Here is a 20,159-nt window from a genome sequence, read left to right on the forward strand (position 1 = left end):
CATCAGTGTAAAAGACGGGCTCTGAATGTGATATGGAGGCTCATGACCTCGGGTCACGATGTAAGTTAATATCTCATCGGGTGTCATCTCTTCTCGCACATAATCAAGCTGGTTTCTTGACAAATGTGTTGCCTCCTCTTTAATTTAACAAAGTGGTGCATTCAAGGTAGGAATTGATGACCCCGCTACACACCCCAAAAAATCTTCTGTTGTATGCAAAACCAACGCGTGAATATGAAAGCCATTAAGTAATAAGTCCACAGTGTTGCCAAAAAAACTCCACGAGCCCATTTGCCCTCCCTCTCCAGGCTGTGAAAAATTTAGTTCAAGGTTTGACGGCAGCTGTGGGTGTTAAGACGAGTGCTGTGAACCATTTGTCAATTGTGCACCAAGCACAAGGCAGCGCTCGCAGGAGAAAATAGTAATAGAGATGTAGCTCATGGCATGTTTATAACTAACTAGTTAAGATGGCTGATGAGAGTTGCAAGAGGTCTCTATAAACCTGGGCTATAAAGGGATGTAGTAGTAACAATTACATCATTGTACAGAGGGCATGGAAATAGTGTCATAAATCTGCAGCCTACACCGTCATGAAGTGTAGAAGCAAACTGGAGGTAGAGGAAAGAGAGAAATGATCCTTGAAAAGGTTGTTGAATTAATGATAATTAATGCTAATATTATTCTTTTGGATCATCTACTGTTTGGATCAGATGTTGCAGACTTACACTAACGATGTATCATACTTGCTTTATTTGTATGAATTCATGTATAAGCAAAAGTGGCTGAATTGGAGGAGGAAGAAGCTCAACCAAGCTTAGCCTTAAGCGTGAATTTTTACTCCTAATTTTGCCAAATACTTATTCCAGAGAGCTGGAAAGAAGCCCCGGCAGAGTCAATATTTAATGTGTCTCTGCCTTTTCAGCCTCACAGTGTATAAAGCATAAACAGTGCACACTGTGTTAATGGACCACAGGCAAACCGCAGAGTGTAGATGGTTAAAAGCTCTTAGGTCTGGCCACATAATGACCAACATTATTGTGCACAACAAACTTGTTTGCTGTGAAGAATCTCTTTCTGTTGAAGGCCGCTTCATATTGCCTCCTCTGATAACACAATAACTTTGAGATTTAGAGGATGAAGCTCTCATCTGTTCTCGTTACCTCGGTGACACACACACCTTCCTACCTGAGTGGAGAGGAGACGTCTGAGTGCCCCCTCACTGAGGTTGAACTAGACAGATGTTGCTTTTGTTATCAAGATATATTGGTCTTGACAGCAAGCTGGCTTCATCTGGAGGCATTACTGTGCACCAGAGAGGCACCTTTTTCTACCTTGGAGCTCAAGGACATCATGGAGAAGGGCCTTTAGTAGATTCTTTAGCAGCTGAACCGAGTTTAGGAGGCAGCGCAAACATTACAACGAATCTCGACTGTACTGAAGCGACAGGATGACTTAGCAAGAAGGCAATAAAAGCTGATCTCTAAAGTGGAACGGAGTAGAGCTTGAGTGACAGAGTGCTTAATCAGGCAAGAAAAGAGCAAACAGTCACGGCTGTCTGATTAAAAGTTGCCCTTTTATTTTATTGACAAAAAGGATTCGACGCTCGACTGTGTGTGATTCTGTGAAGAACAGCTCAAGCTGTGTCCTCCTGCCCCTTTGATAAAGGTCAAAGGTCGCACCTTTGCCGGTATTGCACCGCTTGTGTCCAGTTCATTAAAGGCAATAAAACCGCTGTTGTTGTCCTGAAGAATTAAGTATATCATGCAAGTCTAAACATTTACTTCACTGGTTTAGTTAATACGTGCCAACTCATACCGCCATGCCATACTTTTGCCTTCCTCGAAAGAAAAAAAAAATGACCTTAGCAGCTTCTTGAGTGACAGCAGCTATAATAGTAGGCTCTGGCTGACTGTACAGCTCGCCAACAACGTAATTCACAGCCACCTCTGAACAGCAAAGCTGCCTTCACTATTTTGGCCTGCAGCAATACGAGAGAATGAGACTGATGTCTCAGCAAAATGTAATTACCACAGACCATAGTGTAACACGCTTTGCAGACTAAACTAAAATGGTCTACCACACAGTATCTTCTTTGTCAATGCACTGCAAAAACACTTATATCCTGAAGAACGAATGTCAGGATATTTCCCTTCCTCCCAGTTTGGACTGATCAATCACGGCCCCGCTGCTACAGTCCCTTAATGTTTATTATATCAGGACTCATTTATTCCAGAGGTATAAGGTCAAGCTGGAGGATAAAACTTTACTAAATCAATCGGGTCTATAAACCGAAAGAGAGGGACTAATAAATACTTGACACACAGACACAACTGCTTACTATCAATAACTCTTGGGTCAGTGCTGTTGAGCTTTCTGCTTCTTTGTTGTGGTAAGAGGGGGTACGTACAGTCTGAAGCTGCACACAGCCAAATGATGGCCTCGGGGAACACATAGGACAGATGAATTTAATACAGTAAGTCCAAAAGACCTGACTCCGTGTGGGGTTCAAATTAAAATGATTAAATTGGTCTTTAGTGGGGGAAGTCTGCATTTAATCTGTGTGAAATTGTCCAAGATCGTTTTTAATTTCAGCCACTGATAGGCTACATCCAAGCCTGGATTTTGCTTCCTCTCCATCCGTCATTTACTTATTTGTTACAAGCTGCTTTTTATACGGTGACAGTCAAACACTGTGAACCAGCAACATGTGTCATTTTTAAAAACCTTCTATTGTGTGTGTGTGTATCTAAGATTAGGTCTTATATACTTTAGCTCCAGCTGCTTTAGCACAGTGGCGCCAAGAAGGCAGAGCTCACAAAAGTAGGCCATGACTCCAAGGGAGCACAACTTATCTTCTAACACCAACAGTTAGATAGGGTTTTACAGGCATTAGAAATGCTGATGTGCACTTGTACTGCTTCAGTAGGTGGTCTGAAGATGACCGTGACTGGACTGGAGAGTTTTGGTTACAGATGATGGCCAACTTAGAACAAAAATACTGCATTTAGGCACGGAAAGTGAAAACCAAGGTCTGGACATTGAATAAAACCTAAATAACGGAGCTTCATGTTTAAAATGTAAACAACAGCAGGTTTTGGTTACTCACACAGATGCGCTAAAGCTAAATGCTAGTGTCAGTTAGCTAACATGCGCACATACTTATAACATACTTATCTTTTAAGTATCATGTTTTTACCTGCAGCCAAATTCAAAGATGCAGCCCTTGAATTTGGGCAATTAGTTTGCCATGTTAGCAACCTAAAATGTTCCTATTCAGCATTATACCCATTCTGCTGCTAGCTTAGGCTAACATTAAGCATGTAAACAGAAAAAGGGGGAAAGCTACATGACAAAAGCTGATGATGACAAAATCTCAAATTCTTTAATACATCAATGTTTACACATCCTTAAATTTATATTCATGAAAAGGATTGTTTTTCTGCCCTATTTTTGAGCCACACTATACAAGACACTGTTCTAGATTGCTGATGCCATATAAACGGCGGGACAGAGAGAGCTGTTGATTCTGATTTTGAAAGATGGTGATTTTCACTCATTTCCGAGTCAGTGCTGGGAAATGAGACCAATGGTGTGATGAGTAACCACAGTTCTTAAATTTTAAAAGAAAGTAATAACTCCCCCTCAACTCCACCATTTGGTTTTGGGCTATAAAATCATTGTTGGAAACATATTTTACACACTGTGGCAGAAAAGTACAGAGCTCCCCCAGAGGTTTTTTTTTTTAATCCCTAGGGAAAGTTTTCTGTAGTGGAAACGTGACTTTAGATGCATGTGCAGCACATCCTTAACCTCATGAGACCTGAGCTCTTTTTTGGGATGCACGAGATGTAACCGGTCTGAGACACGGGGTCTCAGAGGTTAAAATAAATTAATATAGAAGGACGAAAACGTCATTTAAAGTAGCTACAAAAGATACCACAAATACACCACATGTACGGCTGGATCAAAAATTAATCATTATGTGGTGTTTTTAGTATCAGTTTCCATAACAGACTCATGTCATCATGCTAAATCTATAATAAACAGATGTAAAAAACAAAAAACAAAAAAACCCTTCTTATCAGATTGGCTTTAGTGCAGAACACTTCACTTTAACAGCAATAAATAAAGAGATAGAGAGAAGAAATAAACTCTTATGAGTTATTGCAGCTTTTCTGGAGCAATGAAATAACAAAGATCATAACAGAGACAGTAAATAAGTGATGTAAATAGCTCTTTTCAAAGCGTCACTTACTATCAAAACCTGCCTGAATAAATCTGACTTCCTCACATTCACCAAAGTAACCACTGAGACTGGCCATCGATAAGCTCCAGATGACAACCAAACTCAAATCTGATCTTATCTTAACCCATGCTAACTCCTAATATAGCAGGTTCTGAATCCTGGCAATGCAACACAGGAAACTGAGGGTATCAAGTTAATCACAAGGCTGTGCTGATTCCTCTGTTGGCCTTTTAGGGTCAAAATATGCTAACATAACAGCAAGGTATGGATGACTGCAATGGTTGTCAAACACACTACTGACTCAGATATTAAATAGTTCATATCCAAGAGAAAATAAAATGAGTGAATTTTAAGTTTGTTGGCTTCCAGCATGATTTGATTCGATCATTTTTTTTAGGCACAATATGGTCAGCAGTGATTTTCTGGGATCCTCCAAGTCACCTGTGTGAGTGATTGTATGTGGCGGAGGACACCAGTGCTGCTGTCGCTTCTATCTGCATCCTGATGTGTATCTGGTCGAGAATCAAACTGGTTTAAAAGAAGTAATTAATCGCTCTGCACAAAATGGGATTGTTTTACTAAGCTAGAGATTTAGTGAGGCATTGGTTCACTGAAGTGCCAGTGATTCCAACGATATTGGATAGTCCGTCAACAAAAATATACTGCCTTTTCAACAACTTCTGCTTTATAGGTTTTCTGGGGTTTATAAAAAAAAAAAAAAAAAAGCTCTTTACAAAGACAACAAATGACAACATGCCAGACATCATTTATTAAGAGATGGATGGTATTGGATATTTTGAAGTGTTTACTGTCCTCAAGCCAGGTTTTAAAGTCAGTGGTTCCCCAGGTGTTAATCTCTTAACACCTTAATCTGTCTCCTGGTGGCCTCGAGACAGATCAAAGTTGGAGTAGAGTCCGAGCAGCGCCACTTCTTATCAGCCAAGTTTTACATTACAACAAAACACACAGCAATTTCATGGCATCTGCAGGGTCAGTGCCAGCTTAATTTGACTGGATCTTAGATGCAGCACAGCTATTTGCTTTTCCTTAAACATGCTTCATATCATTGAATGAACCAAACAGAGGCAAAATGACAAGAGGCTGTAAAAAAGGATTGTTTGATTGGATGGTATTTAAGTCGATGCTAGTGACTGGTAATTGCCATGCTGGTTTGTCAATACCTCGATTTAAATTCTCTCATCTTTCTAAAGGTCACCTTGGTATTAGTAATAGTCTGTATATGGAACATTTACAGAAGGTCATACAGTCAATTGATGAAATTCAGAGGCAAAGCCTTTTCGGTCATATAAATCGAATCTACTCAGCCGGAGCCAGGGGCTAGGATGCTTCTTTTAAGCTCAGTGTTATTTGGCTGTAACGCTACCAGTGTTTAAGTCCCAAGGCTGCATGCTGTTTTTGGGGGACAAACGTGGCAGACACTTGGCAGCTAGCAATTAACTGAAATTATACCCAGAGACAAGGGACGAGGGCAGCAGATGAGCAGTGTCTGGCAGCCTGTGCTTGCATGATTGGCACGAGTCCTAAAAAAAGGCCAATGTGATGTGAAACTGACCTGAAGTTACATCAACTCTGGTGTCACAAGCTGTCTCCCAGCAGAATACTGAATTACGCCAAGTGTTGTGTGGCTATGTTGATTTATTGCTCAAGATATGCTTCTGTCAACACTAAAACATCTGTTTACAGATGATACCTCTGGCTCAGATGCTAAACATAATGAGCATGCATTAGTGTAATGCTTGCATTACAGTATGTTAACACGTCGAGCGCAGCCAGATTATACAGATACGGGTAAACAGTTTTCAAGCTACAAAGCAGAGCAGTAAATGGGACTCGTGCTTATATGGTGCTTTTGTGCTTTAGCTGAACACTTAGAGCACTTTGTACTACAAGCATCATTCACCCATTCACCCAGTCATACAGCAATTTATTCTGTGCTTTTTGGCACTTTCCCTAACATTCACGCGCACAATCACACTCCAGTGGATGAACTGGGGGCAACTTGAGTTGCAATACATTGTCCAAAGACACAACAAGCAGACTAGAAGATGCAGGGGTTAAACCACCAACCTTCAAATTGATACACAACCTGCTCTACCTCTTGACCCGCAGCCGCCCAGTGAAGCAGAAGGTAAGCAGAAGGTCAAGTCAGATGCCAAACCTCAGAAGTCTGGCATCAACTTAGATGGGGGTGATGTCACTGCATCAAGACAGTTGACCCTGCTACAGTAGTAACATTGGAAGCACAAGGAAAAACTGGATTTATTTTGCTTCTAACAAGGTCGAGTCATCCATCCATCACTAGTAATTCAGCCCGGTCACAGCAGATGGCCGCCCCTCCCTGAGCCTGGTTCTGTCAGAGGTTTCTTCCTGTTAAAAGGGAGTTTTTCCTTCCCACTGTCGCCAAAGTGCTTGCTCATAGGGGGGTCATATGATTGCTGGGGTTTTCTCTGTATGTATTATTGTAGTGTCTACCTTACAATATAAAGCGCCTTGAGGCGACTGTTGTTGTGGTTAGGCGTTTTATAAATAAAATTGAACTGAATTCAATGTCTAGGTGCAACCCATTCATGGATAGTGCCTGATCCTCCATGAATCGCTTATTTACCAAGTTATAAATACATAAAGTAATAGTACAGATTGAATGATTTACTGCTCTTTCCATGCACTGCCATCATCTTGGATTGTAAAGTCAAAGATTGCAGGACATGTCCAGCTCTCCAAGCCAGGAATTCAATTTGGGGGGGCAACTCAGAAGTTAACAAATGGAACATAGCATAATGGCTAGTTTATGGTGACTGCATTCACTGTGTCCCATACCAACTGGGACATCGTAGCCCTGACGCTTGAGGCGTGTAGGACTCCCTGCAGTCTTCTCCTAAATGATAGGTGTTGCCACTCAAAATAAAGTTCCGCATTAGCGATGATGTGGGAGTAGAGGGAGTCAGAAAGTCTTCGCTTTTCGGACTGTTGCAACGTTTCCTTCTGTATAATCTGGGAATCTCTGAGCTCCTGTACTTAAATATCACTGACATGGTGGTAAAGGCTCACGACAAGACCAAACGACACTAAAGAATGGAACACACCAGTAACTGTGAAGTCAATTTCAGTGCGTGCTGGAGGGCATTCAAATGTGGTATCTACTCAGATGAAAGTGACACCATGTATATTCAACTCGGAACACAGCTGTTTGGGGAAATACATACTGAACTTTGGAAATATGCCAAGTAATAAAACTTAATAGCAAAGAGGTTGAAAGCAGAGCAAAAGCACCAATGAATCCATCATCTCCAGATACGCCAGCAGATTTTGCCTCTACCTGAAGCACTCTGAACACCAGAGCTGCCAGCAGTGGACATCTGCTGATTACAACACATTTTTTTTTCATGTGTAAGATCTGCAGATTCAAGTCAGTGAGAGATAAGTAATTGAAACGCAGGCCTCATGCTATAGCAGATAAATGAGAGGAGCAAAGAGGGAGGTGGATACAGACCTGCCATTTGTTTCCATTTTGGTGGCCACAAATACAAATAAGCTCTGAGACCAGAGTCAGCCAAAGCGATATGTCATTTCTGTTATTTAATAAAACAGTTTCTTATGGCAGGCAGGAAAAATGGCAGTGTAATCGCTGTAGTAATAGGAAGGAGTTGGAGGGCAAGGTCAGTCGAGCAAATTTCTTAGACCACATGGAACAGTGCAAACTCTTTTTGCTGAGATATGAATTTATTTATCCAGAGACAAATTAAAAATTCTGCGTCATGCTGCCAGTAATGAAAAGAACATCCAAACGAGCCAAACCAAGGAGACCGGGAACGGATCCGTGTGAACAGAAGCCTTGACTATTCCCTTTACAGCAGGTTAGCTATTACAAGACAGAAGGCAAAATATCTCCAATTACAGTGGCTCTTTACTGGCACCAGGAACACATTATCCAATGCTTTCCACCATTAGTACAATTTGCTACAGCTTCTATGTTGCCTAATGCAATAATAGTAGTTTTAATTAGTTTAAACAAGCGGATACCGAAGACATGTAGGAACTAATTTTTCATGCTGAGTATGGCCAGGACCATAAAAAGCTGTCCTTTCCTGTTCTGACCTGAGTGTGAGTGACTGCACTGACTGGTGGTCTGGGAACCGGATGGCAAGGTTCTTTATGAGCGAGAGCGGACTCTCACGCCGGCCATAATGACACACCATCACCATTTATTGGAATCTGGGGGAAAGAGCAGTCTATGTTTTTAATTGCAATCATTTGTCATGTGGAAGTGCTTCAATAATAGTCTGTCTCTAGGAAGGCGTTGCTACAGCAGTGGAAGGAAAGGAACTTTGCCCTTTCTTCTCCAATCATTTTAAAGATTATAAGATGGGACAAGGGAGGGAAAAGGAGGTTTATCATACTTCAGCTCCAAAGATTAGAGCTTTCACGCCAAGAAAAAAGGATACCCGGAGAGGAGATGGTCTTTATGACTAACTTCAGAGTGAGTCATCCTTATTCCAGCTGCTGACACTGACGCTACCAGTCACTCAGAAAAGCGCATCAATGGATTAATGGATTTTACCCCAGACAATGTTTACAGTGTAATTCACATCAACAGTCTGAGATGCCAAAACAAACTTTTGAACTCACATCCAATTTTCTCCATAAACTGCGGCTCAGCCAAAAGACGTGATGTGATCACTTGAAGGGGAACAAAATGGCCCCAATAGTTGATTAACGTTTTACTTACTTCCTCCATTATTTCTCTGACAGTGAGGCTTTTACTCTGCCACCGCTATTGTGATGAAAAGGAAGTAGCCAGCTGGGATGATTTATGGTCTGCAACACCAGCCAATAAGATCCAAATGAGCTAAGTGATTTTTTTTCCCCTTCCTTTTTATTCAAATATAGAAAAGTATTATTTCATGTGCTCGGACTACATTAACATTTTCCTGTAGCTTTACAGCTGATGATGTATGATATTTCATCAGACTCAGTGCAAATTCAGACTTGTCCTTGCTCAGCAAATGGTTTCAATATAACAGTGGAATCTCTCGTGATATGAGATTGGTTTGCAAGAGGTACAATTCAGCACTTTATATTTCCCAGTGTCCCAGTTCTTTTTACAATAGTGCACACCACTAAATTCTTCCAAAAAGCCCTGATGTTCAGTTAGTCGAGGAGTTAAAATCAAAACAAATAGAAGAAACATCAGTTGTGCCCAAACATGCAGACCCCCCTCCCCCAGCTTCCACCCACAAACAACAAAAAAATAAATCCTCAGTGAAATTAATGGGGACTATAAACCCCACTGAATTCACAATCAACCACAACAAGAAACATGCATTATGAATAAGAACTGATGTCCTTGGTTTAATTATGGACAATACTGTTGCTGGAATGATTATTCATTTTGCAGGCTAATTAAAGCCAGAAACACGCTGAATGAGCACGCTTGTTGTGCAGCCTTGATTAAAAAAAAAAGGGGGAAAAGCACGTGCAACTTCAAAGGTCTAGAGATGGTTGAAAGAAGCAAGGCTCAAGCTTAAATTAACCCCAAAAAATGCAACACCAAATCCTTAAAAACCTCTTAATGTATTCACAAGACAATGTGCTTTGGAGGTTGTGTCCTACATCGCTGCGCTGTATGTACAGGTCATTTAATTAAGTGAATCTTTAAGTATATATTGTGCCTCCTGCTCACTCGTCCATGGGGAGCTTTTTCATGCTGCCATCACCTATCTCGCAGCATATATATCCTTGCCTCAGAAGCATGCAGCTTACTTTTATCACCACTTATTACCAGTGATGTTTTCATCAACATTGATTGCTTGTGTGATACTTGCCCTTGCTTTAAAGTAATTCCTCTTACTTCCACTAAGATCCACTGCCAGGCCCTTCTTGCCTCAAAAGACACCATGAGGACCGGTAACGCAGCACAGGTGGTTGCTCTAAAGCATAGAAAGTAGCTAAAGGAAAATTAGACCATTTGACTGTTTAAATTTACTGCTGAGTGGATGAGAGATTAAAGCGCTACAAAACACTTTACACTTCTTTACCTTTGACTGGATTTGTTTCCAATCTTTTAAAAGTTTGCCTGCTGGAGTAATTATTAGATTTATTCCCACAATGGACACAGCCAAATGAATTTACTGAAAAGACTGTAAATGCCATCCATCATAACAAAAAGGATGCTAAACACTTCTGACCCAACTTTGATGATATGTGACTTAAACAAAACAATCCCATAATAAAGATGCACTAAACCATCTACGATGTCCGAAAAAACAACGCATTTGAATGAAAAATGAACGCAATGCACTTAAAAAAATGAAGAATACCTTTTTGGTATTTTACAGTGATATAAATCCCTCACAGGCTGTATGCCTTAAACAATATCATAAGTATGTGTACAGACAATGAAGACATAAAGAACAGCACAGTTAGCTGTCATTCTCCTACTGCAGGGGTCGGCAACCGAAGGGTTAACTGATGGCTTGACCATAGCTGGACTGGCCATCGGGCATACCGGGCATTTGCTCGGTGGCCCGGTGACTTTTTTCCCCCCCTTTGTAACGGTAAAACACTGAAAGGTGGTGGATTGGCCAGATTCTGGTCAGTGTGTAAAAATAACTCAGTTGTTTGGTGGTGGCTATGGCGGAGCTTCCTCAGATTCAGTAAAATTAGCAAGTGGTGGAGGCCAGCAGGTGGATGAGAGAAAGGGGAGGCAGGAGGAGAGACCGCTGGTCCGAGTGTCAGGTGAACTGAGCTTCAGGTAAGAAGTTATGACCTGCAGTCTGTCTGGGTCAGATATAAACCAAGTTTAGGTGTAGTTTATTTTTGTTGTGCTGACTTTTTACAGTCAGCTACAATAACTCGTACTGCGTACTAGCTAGCATGACGGAGTTTCTATACTGCTGGGTGGGTGCTATGATGTTACTTACTGATAGTGAACTTTATTTAATTTATAAGGTTAGTTAGTAGAGTTGCCAACCGTCCCGTAAAAAGACGGAATCGCCCCGCATTGAGAGAAAATATTACGCGTTTCGTGTTGAGGTGAAAAGGAACAGTTTGTCCCGGACTTCAGCTAGAATGAAAAAGACACAAAGCTGGAGTTATTCTGTGTCTTTGCTGCACAGCTGCCTCTTCTCCTCTCATTCTCTCCCCTCTCTCTCCTGTTGCTACTTCAATCATGAAACTGATCAATGATCAGCTGATCGGCTTTTCTCTCTTGTTTGTTTATCGCCCACTTTGCACCAGAAAGAGGAAACCAGCGGATGTCGCGCTAAACAACAGCAGCACGTTTAAACTTGATCAGCTGTTGTTAGAATTTATTTAATATTACTTTCTACTATCAGCTGATGTTTGCTGGAGCCACAGCTGTAAAGCTGCTGGTCATGATGTCGGTTTGGATATGTGGTGAGAGGGAAACATGAAGATGAAACCAGGAGCTGTCCTTACTGGATCATCAGAGCTGAACAGGTGATGGAGAAACAGGTTTACCTTTTAGGTGACATGAATGAGTTGAAGGGAAGTTATGAACTGTTTCTGAGAGACAAATAACACCAGGATCCTTTTCTAAGTAGCTGACAGCTGGTAACTGTGCAGGGGCGGATCTAGCAAAGTTTTGCCAGGGGGCCAGGTAGGGCATTAACAGGGAGAGGGGGGCACAAATAAATACTTTCTTATTCTCATTTAAAATGTCCAGCTTTTATTAAAAAATTATCTGAAGCTTACAACCAAAGTTTTTATCTGACGTAAAATGTATAGAAATCATACATATAGCATCGAAGTAGCTGGAATCCATAGATGTGCGTGTTCATGGAGCTGCATTTTCACCTGCTGGACATCAATACCTGACAAGTTTAACTGTCTTCAGAACATTGCAGAGGCCTTATTGACAGTATTTGGCTCTAATATCTGTGTGAGCAGATTTTCTCTCACATGAGTGTCCTCAGGTAGCCATCTGAATGCTGGACACTCGGAGACCTGTGTCTCTGAGTGGGAGACCAGAGATCACATTAACACACATTAACATGGTTTATTTTTCTTATCATTGTTGTGAGGAGACCATCAATAGCATTTGTATTTTCTGTATTTTCTGTATTTGCTGTTATGGATAAAAAGTGTCTTTTTTTGTTTCAAAATTGCTGATAACTATTCGCTGATAGCTGCCAACATCTGCGAACAAATACAATTCTATAAAGTGGTCCTATATAGTGTGTAACTGTTAATAAAGAGCGTTATTAAATTTATTGCTAATGCAATCATATGGCACATTGACTTCTGAGGAAATTTTAAATGGCACTCGCCATCAGAAAGGTTGCCTACCCCTGTTCTACTGTATGGCCAGCTTCATGCCGAGATGATGTGATTATCAATGACAAGCATGTCAGAACAGCTTGATCATAAATAAATGCCACCAAACAGCAACAGAAAGGTCACTCATAATTTTGGATGATAAAAATTCACCAGCTGTGGGTTCCAAAGATTTTTACGCAGCAGGCTTTAGACATCTTGCTGCTTATTAACATTAGCTGAGCACGATTATAACACTCAGCAAAGCTTGGTTGATCCTTAACACCCAATCAAAGAAATCTGAAACAAAAGCGGTGTCACAATGAGCTCTAACTATATTTGCGCTATCAGCATTTTCATCTTCTTAACTTAGCACATTGATCTAAAATGTGTTAGTTATGTTTAACAAAAGGTGTTCACAACCTAAAGCAGTGGAAATGGACAGCAGGACATAAAAATTGTGTAAAGACAATTAATGCAGTATCTGTAGAGATATTGAAATGTAAACCAACTGGTGGTGCTTCAATTGGCTTCATCCATGTGACTGTGCATCCATTTTCTTCCCCCTTTTCCAATTCAGGGTTGGTGAAGCCTATCCCACCTGTCACAGGAGGAGAGGAGGGGTACACCCCCACACAGGTTGCCAATCTGTTTGCAGAACTAACGCATAGTGTCTTTTCTCCCGTCTTCCTCCCCTCAGCCCAACTGGTGGCAGTAGATGTGATCCATCCCTGAGCCTGGTTCTATCAGAGGTTTCTTCCTGTTAAAAGGGAGTTTTTCCTTCCCACTGCCGAAAGCTTGCTCAAAGGGGATCGCCTGATTGTTGGTGTTTTCTCTGTATTATTGTGGGGTCTTTACCTTTCAATTTGCCTTGAGTGTTGTTGTCATTTGCCACTATATAAAATAAATTGAGCTGAATTTAACTGAATGGAGACAGACAGCCACTCACACCTACAGGCAATTTAGAATTTTGCCTTACCATTTAGAATCCATCATGTCTTTGGACTGTGGGAGGCAATCAGAGTACCCAGCAAAAACACACACTGACACAGGGAGAATATGGAAACCAGGACCTTCGTCGATCATTCTTCAAACCATCCATGAGATATGTGATTATCAACAAAGTAATGAACAACATGATGTGTTTCAGATTACGTACCGCCATACTAACACCCACTATTCTGTGTGTACAAGCGTGTCACTGAGTGTATCTCAATGCTGTGCTTTCAGTTAAAAAGTTAACTGAGAAGCACTCAATTCTTGCTTCCTTTTATCCCCATTTCAGGGAAAGGAAGGGCCAATAAAGCAAGTTTTAGCTGCTAGACAGAGGGTACACCAACACCAGAGACGCTAGTTAGCTGTAGCTCGCTAAAAGTCGTAGATTTATTTCAGCCACTGTAGGTAAAATAAAAAATTGCAGACTGCATCAAATGTCATTTTAAGTAGGTGTTCAGCTTTACCCCTTCACCTTTGATTTCACACGGCCCTGTGAAAATGCATGCAGAAGTAAGCTGTAACGTACTATACGATAGTACAAGTGTCCAAACTGACTGAAACCATAAGAGTGGCTATGATGACGGTCCAGTTAATTGCAGGTGATTATTATGTCTGGCTCTATTATCTTGGCTTGATTTTACTGGAGTTTTTGTCTGCATCACCTACAAGCATAATTTGTTGGTACATAAGAGTCCTGTCACTTAAGTACCAACAAATCGAGCCAACATGCTCATTAGCACTTTATTACCACTCTAAATAAGTAAATAAAAACAGGCAATAGGGAACAAAAAAGGGTCCTGGTCAGTTGCTGACACAAATTATTTTTATTTGCCTGCCTTTGAAAATCCAATCAAGGTCACACAGAACATAAGAACATTGTTAGATGAATGTGGGTGCTGAGATGCTCCGTCCTCTGAGCCGGTAATAACAAACGGCAGGTCCAAATTGACACAGCGTTCCATCACCGTTCTGGTAATGCTGTAATTGCGTGCAGTGTGTGCGTGTTTGCAGGGCTACGAGGTTACGGTCGGGGGTGTTGCTGTGTACAGCTGAACCAGAGAATAATTCATCATTTCGTGACATACTGATTAGCCTGCACCTTGAGGCTTGAGTCTTTACTCAGCAGTTTGCAATACTGCATTATGTAAGTAGAAATGTACATACGTGTGAGAAGGATCTGGATATGTTTGTGAATAAGCAAGTGTAAGAATCCACATTGTTAGTCGCTATTCTGCAAGGAGGAGGAGAAGGCTTGGTGATTGATTATTCAGCAAAAAACAAGCAAACATCGTAATTTCTCCATCTTTAACTCAGTCTCTAATAAAAGTGGTCATTACATTATTTCGCTAGCCGAGGTGGGCAAACACTTGCCAGCTGCGCTGCCATTCTGCTCAATGGCAACAATACAAGCACACATGCATCAGTTCTGCTGCATTCACAATTAAACTGAAGCAAGTGACTTTTGTGCAGCTTGCCAGACCTTACTTTTATTCACAGTGAATGCTCTGGTGATTGTGCACGGTCTGATGCAATAGTCCTGTTATATTTCTCCAACGTGAAAGCATGCCAGGAGCAGGGAGAGGCTGTTAATAAACTATTTCTCAGGGTCTGAGGTCCTTACAGTCTGTGAAGTTGAAATAATCAATCCCAGGAGGTCAGACTTGATTTTTTACAAAGGGTACAGTTTCTTACTTGCTGCCAGCTGACTCTTTACAGTAAAGAGCAGAGCAGTGCTGGGACACATCCAGAGCGTGCTCTCGGCTCGAGATAACTCCCGTGACTGGAACATTGCCAGTTTAAATCTACAGCGCAGCTGAGAAACTCCCTCAACATTTACCCCACACAGGCTTTTGAAAGAAAGACCTTTATCCTGCAGAAGCCCCAGCGGAGCAGCTCAGGTGGCCGGCAGTAGAGGGATGTGATCGTACTGGGCAGCTCCCAGCTGTGAACGTGTCTGACTGTATGAATGTTAAGCAGACCGTGCGCTTTCAGTGAACCTCTGTCCCTGGAGGTTTCTTCAAAAATAAAAGGGGCAAAAACAAACTATTTTAGTTATTGCAGAACGTGACAGCTGCTACAAAGGTAAATCTATACAACTGTGAGGTTTATATACAAGTGAAGCTACGCAGATGCTCGGCGGTTAAGACTGTCAACTCAGATATTTGCAAGCACAAGCCCTGAATCCTGATCTTAGCTTGGCCTTTCTGAAATGCAGTTCTTTTAGTTTTTTCCGCCCCTGCTGACTTGAAAATATGAACGCCGACTGAATAATGACCTTAAAGTTGTTTTCTGAGTTTTGAAAATGCAGAAAAAACAAACCTGTTTCCACTTATTATTAGCTCCTCTTTCTGCAAGAAACTTACAAATGTGCAGAATACCCTTAAACCATTTGGAAACATGCTTGTTGTCTGTCCTGCTGAATCCTGGTTGAGATGATCAGTTTGTGTTTAATTCAAACCTCGCTTCAAGACATTTAGCTTTGTTTAACCGAGCAGTGGAAACAGGGAACACAACTGGTCTGTCTCTATAAAAGATGCCATCTAACACAGTGCAAAGTTCTCCTATTTACACATTAAGATATCTGCGCTATAGAAGCAGTTACAGGGAAACAGAAACTGTGGAATAATGTGCTGTTGACTAAATATATTCAGGCCTTTATTGGCTTTTAGCTTGCTTACTAACAAGATCTTTAGATGGAAAGAGCAATTTATGTCAACATGGGATCTGTGAAATGAAAAAAGGACCTTTACTAATTGAGCAATCAAGAAAGGAATAAAACTAAAAAGTAATTCTTAGTTGCACCTCGAGTTTTGATGATTTATTTGCTTCTGTATGGGCTTAATTACAAAATTTAACTTCTTTCTACCCCCGCATGCATCGTGGGAGATTTTAAGACTACACACAGCTTGCGTTTGCCAGTGTTGATATGATTACAAAAAGATTTGTGGTCTCTCATTTGAAAACCTATTTGCCTAATGAAAAGCATTTCACGTGCATTTTCAGCCCCTCTCCCAATATCTTTTTACCATTCCCTCGTCCTGAAAACGACTGCAAACACAAACAAAACATCGATATCTGTATTGACAGCCTGTCGGGCACCGCCGGCGCAGGCATTCTGTAAGTAATCAGGCTCTGAGACGGCTCTGTGGAATATAAATCACATCAACAGGCAAACGGCACCCGACATGCCAGCCCTGACATCTGTATAATCTCACCGTCGCCGATAATCAATATCATGTCAGCTGCGCTTGGAGATGCAGAGCGAGGGGAAATCTGAGTCGCCAGTGTTTAGCGAGGCATGTAAACTGTTACGTCGGGCGTGAGGTTCACCATTCCCCCAACCCAAATGAAAACCCAGCTCCCAGGTGCTTTTGAAACAGCACAGCCAGAGACAGTCAACAGACGCTAACACGTCCATCTAAACACTCGTCTCAGGTCGGGTCAGGTCGGCTTTTTCCTGCTACTGACTAAAGCACATTATCGCCTCTCTATTTACTTGCTGCCCCTCTGAATATGCACCCACCTTTGATTGATTATTCTAATTACAGGTTAAGGTGTATTTACTGAGCAGCGTGTGCTGTTCTTCGGTTTGAAGTGCTTACCATAGTGCTCGACTTTATTTAACGAGACAGCTTCAGTAGGTCTAAACTGAACGCTTTCTTTTCTCATTCTGCGCTTGCCGAACTTCCCCGCTCAGTTTTCCTCAAGAGCAAAGTGAAATGCATGCACAAGAAAACAACAGAGGCTTCTAAGGTCTGAAATACAGAAATTCTCTTGCCTCTCAAATGTTTTGATGCTTCAGAAGTGACACCGTTTTGCAGCTCAAGACATTCCTCGATCTCATCACAAGCTCACGCATACTTCTGGGACATTTCCTTTGCTACGCATTAATTAGACCGTCTTTTTGTGCTTCCCACTCCTGTTTTGGCATAACGATTACCTCAGTTAACTTCAAAACTTTTCAAATTGCAGTCTTAGAAAGTTTCAGAGAACTTCGAGCAAACTGAGAGTGAATCTAATGAGTTGAGGGAGCAAACGTGGAAAGCTGAAAAGGTGAGACTGATTGAAAATACATCAGCAAGGCTTATTACAGTCTATCAGTGCAACACAGCAAGCTTTAACTTGTTGTGTCTGCCAACCTCCACCTCCCTCCACCACCCCAACAACCTCCAAATCAGTGTCTTACCCTCTGAGAAGCTGATGAGCCCCAGAAGGTGCAGGAGCTTGATGGAGGCAAACACCAACACCACGATGCCCACCGTCTGTAGCCCCTCAGTTTCCCAGATCGCGTTCAGCATCACTCCCCCTTCTGCCCACTCCCCACCGCCATACCCGGACCCGAACCCGGAGCCCGAGCCAGCTTCTTCTACTTCCGGGCCGCCGCCGGGACCAGGACCACCATTCCCACCTGGCCCCGCACTCCAGTTCCCCTGCACCAACTCCAGCGCTACGCCGGCCCAAGCGCACGGGCCGGGCGCCCCCTGGCACCCGCCTTCTGCTCGCTTGTTCTCTAAATCCACTCTGGGTAAGGTTAAAATTGGAGATTAACAATCAGCAAGACTTGTCCTCAGGTTTGCGAGAAGCCTGAAGTCATTAAGGATGTTTCTGATTTCGAGAAGTCACTGAGAATTCAGGACGATCCTCTTCCTCTTCATTTCCTTCCCTCACAAACGAGGAGACCCTTGAAAGCCGGGAGAGCAAACTCTGCAGTTCTCTGACAGTTTGGAGCTCTCGCTCACTCTTTCAGGCGCACCAACTGCCTCGCTGCAATGTAAGGGAGGGAGCAGGAAAGGGGACGGATATGAGTGAGGGAGGGGAGATGAGACGGAGGCTGTGGGGAGGTGTGGTCCTAGAAGGCGCACAACCGAGCGGGAGCTACACATGTTCAAATTAACTTTAATCACAGGAGCGGCACAGCAAGCGTAACTGAATTCTGTCTGCTGGATAATTATACCATTAAATCAACAAAACGGCATAATTCTGTGGTTATAGGGAAGATTGATCTTGGAGATGGGAGGCAAAAAAAAATTAAATTGCAAAAAGCCGTACAGAGAGATCAAACTAACTTTCTAGCAAGGCAAGACAAAATAAATATCTCGTGGTTCAAAAGGAAGGAAAAAGAGAAAAAGCTGATAGCGTTCACTAGATAATCACCTACTTCAGGAGTAAAGAAAGCAAGAGCATTTCTAACAAATCGCACAACTTTATTTAACTTAATCGCTTGTTTTTGAATCACATTTGATTGCGATGAGATGTGGCGAGCCGATAAAGAAAACTAGAGCGACAGAGACCGTGTGTGTCCAAGAGAGAGGCTGGTGCATGCAGTCAGCGTTTGGAGCAAATGAGTGAAGACACCACCATCTACTGGTCCTGTGCAGACTGTAATTATCACACAGCACAGCATTCAATATTTATCCTGTTTTAACCAAAGAAAGAAAATTACTCCCATTTTATTTTGAAAATAATAAGCTTTCATGTTTCAGGAAATCAATGCTTTAACTCCAATAACTACAAGTTCAAAACAAGTAGAAAAGCCACATTGAAAGCTTGTGCGTTTCTGTGAGTTATTTGCGACTGCAAACACAATTTCACTGCACTCTACTTGATTATTTTGACTCAGAATGTCCCTCTGCCGTGTAAGCTGTGAATCAATTTAGAGTAAAGTCCGCCATATATCACTGATGTAAATGCACAAAGCCAACTTGATTACAATCATCACAACAGGATATTATTTTGGCACTGTGAAAGAAACCGTGTCTCACCGCTTACTCAATTGCTCTATGATAAATATCCAGTGTGACGCAGTGCTCTTTTCCAGTGATGGAAAAACGCGCACTCATCCATTTACATGCGGTCCATCTGCCGCTGCTTTTTCTTCAGCAACACAGAATGGAAAGTAGGAGATGTAATTCCATGTTTTTTTTAATTCTCTGAATAATTTAGCATGATGCTATTTGAAAAAGAAAATAATATTCAGCAGACATCCTGCTTAACCTGAATAGCCCAGAGCATTTTTAAAAAGTCGTTGGTATGGGAGACTTGTCCTTGCAAAGTGAGACATTTGATGAGGACTGAACTCAAGGATTATTTTGTATGCAATAATTTTAAAAATGTGTATTTATTTGTATATTTGTATTTTGGGTGCGCTGTTCTGAAAACTGAGTTAGAGCAAAAAGTGCATCTTTAGGCAGTATAATACAGCATGTATTCTGTAATTACCTCATGCAAAAGAGTCTACTTTTCTTCTCCAAACATTTAATGACTGCAAATATCTCAGTTGCTCTGTGTCTGGATCAGCTTTCTATGCTTTTTTCTTTTAAAAAGGAAGATTTTTTTTCCTAAGTAACATATTCAATCATTGCTTTTATCTGTGTTTTACTTAAATCCATCTATTACAGACACTAAAAGAACAGTCAGATGCCATTATTGCATAGATAATAGCAGATAAAATAACTGTTGTTGTCAGATCTAGATGCCAGCAGTTTATCCCATAGTCTACAATCTATACATATATTTTTACTCTGAATTTGTTGTGTCCAAATCACAGGTGAGAGGATAGCAGACCAGTTAGTCCAGTCTTTTAAGTGGTATTTTCATACCAACTGTTTATGTTGGTTTAAGC

At 41.5% G+C, this 20,159-nt stretch overlaps 1 protein-coding gene across 7 annotated transcripts in view; it reads right to left on the minus strand.

The window, feature by feature from the left end:
* Positions 1–20,159, minus strand: part of kcnip4a (potassium voltage-gated channel interacting protein 4a) — a 153,962-nt gene that overhangs the window by 15,268 nt on the left and 118,535 nt on the right. Inside the window, exon 1 of one of the 7 annotated variants that reach the window (XM_005935226.2) lies at positions 17,724–19,014. The exons of the other annotated variants lie outside the window; for them this stretch is intronic. Coding sequence (XP_005935288.1) covers positions 17,724–17,835 — 112 coding nt within the window. The 5' untranslated portion in view covers positions 17,836–19,014. Of the gene's footprint in view, positions 1–17,723; positions 19,015–20,159 lie in introns of those variants that run through there. 7 annotated transcript variants of the gene reach the window in all.

The sequence above is a fragment of the Haplochromis burtoni genome, unplaced genomic scaffold (genome assembly GCF_018398535.1).
Source record: "Haplochromis burtoni strain Fernald_Lab_line unplaced genomic scaffold, NCSU_Asbu1 Contig_198, whole genome shotgun sequence".
Taxonomy (NCBI): domain Eukaryota; kingdom Metazoa; phylum Chordata; class Actinopteri; order Cichliformes; family Cichlidae; genus Haplochromis; species Haplochromis burtoni.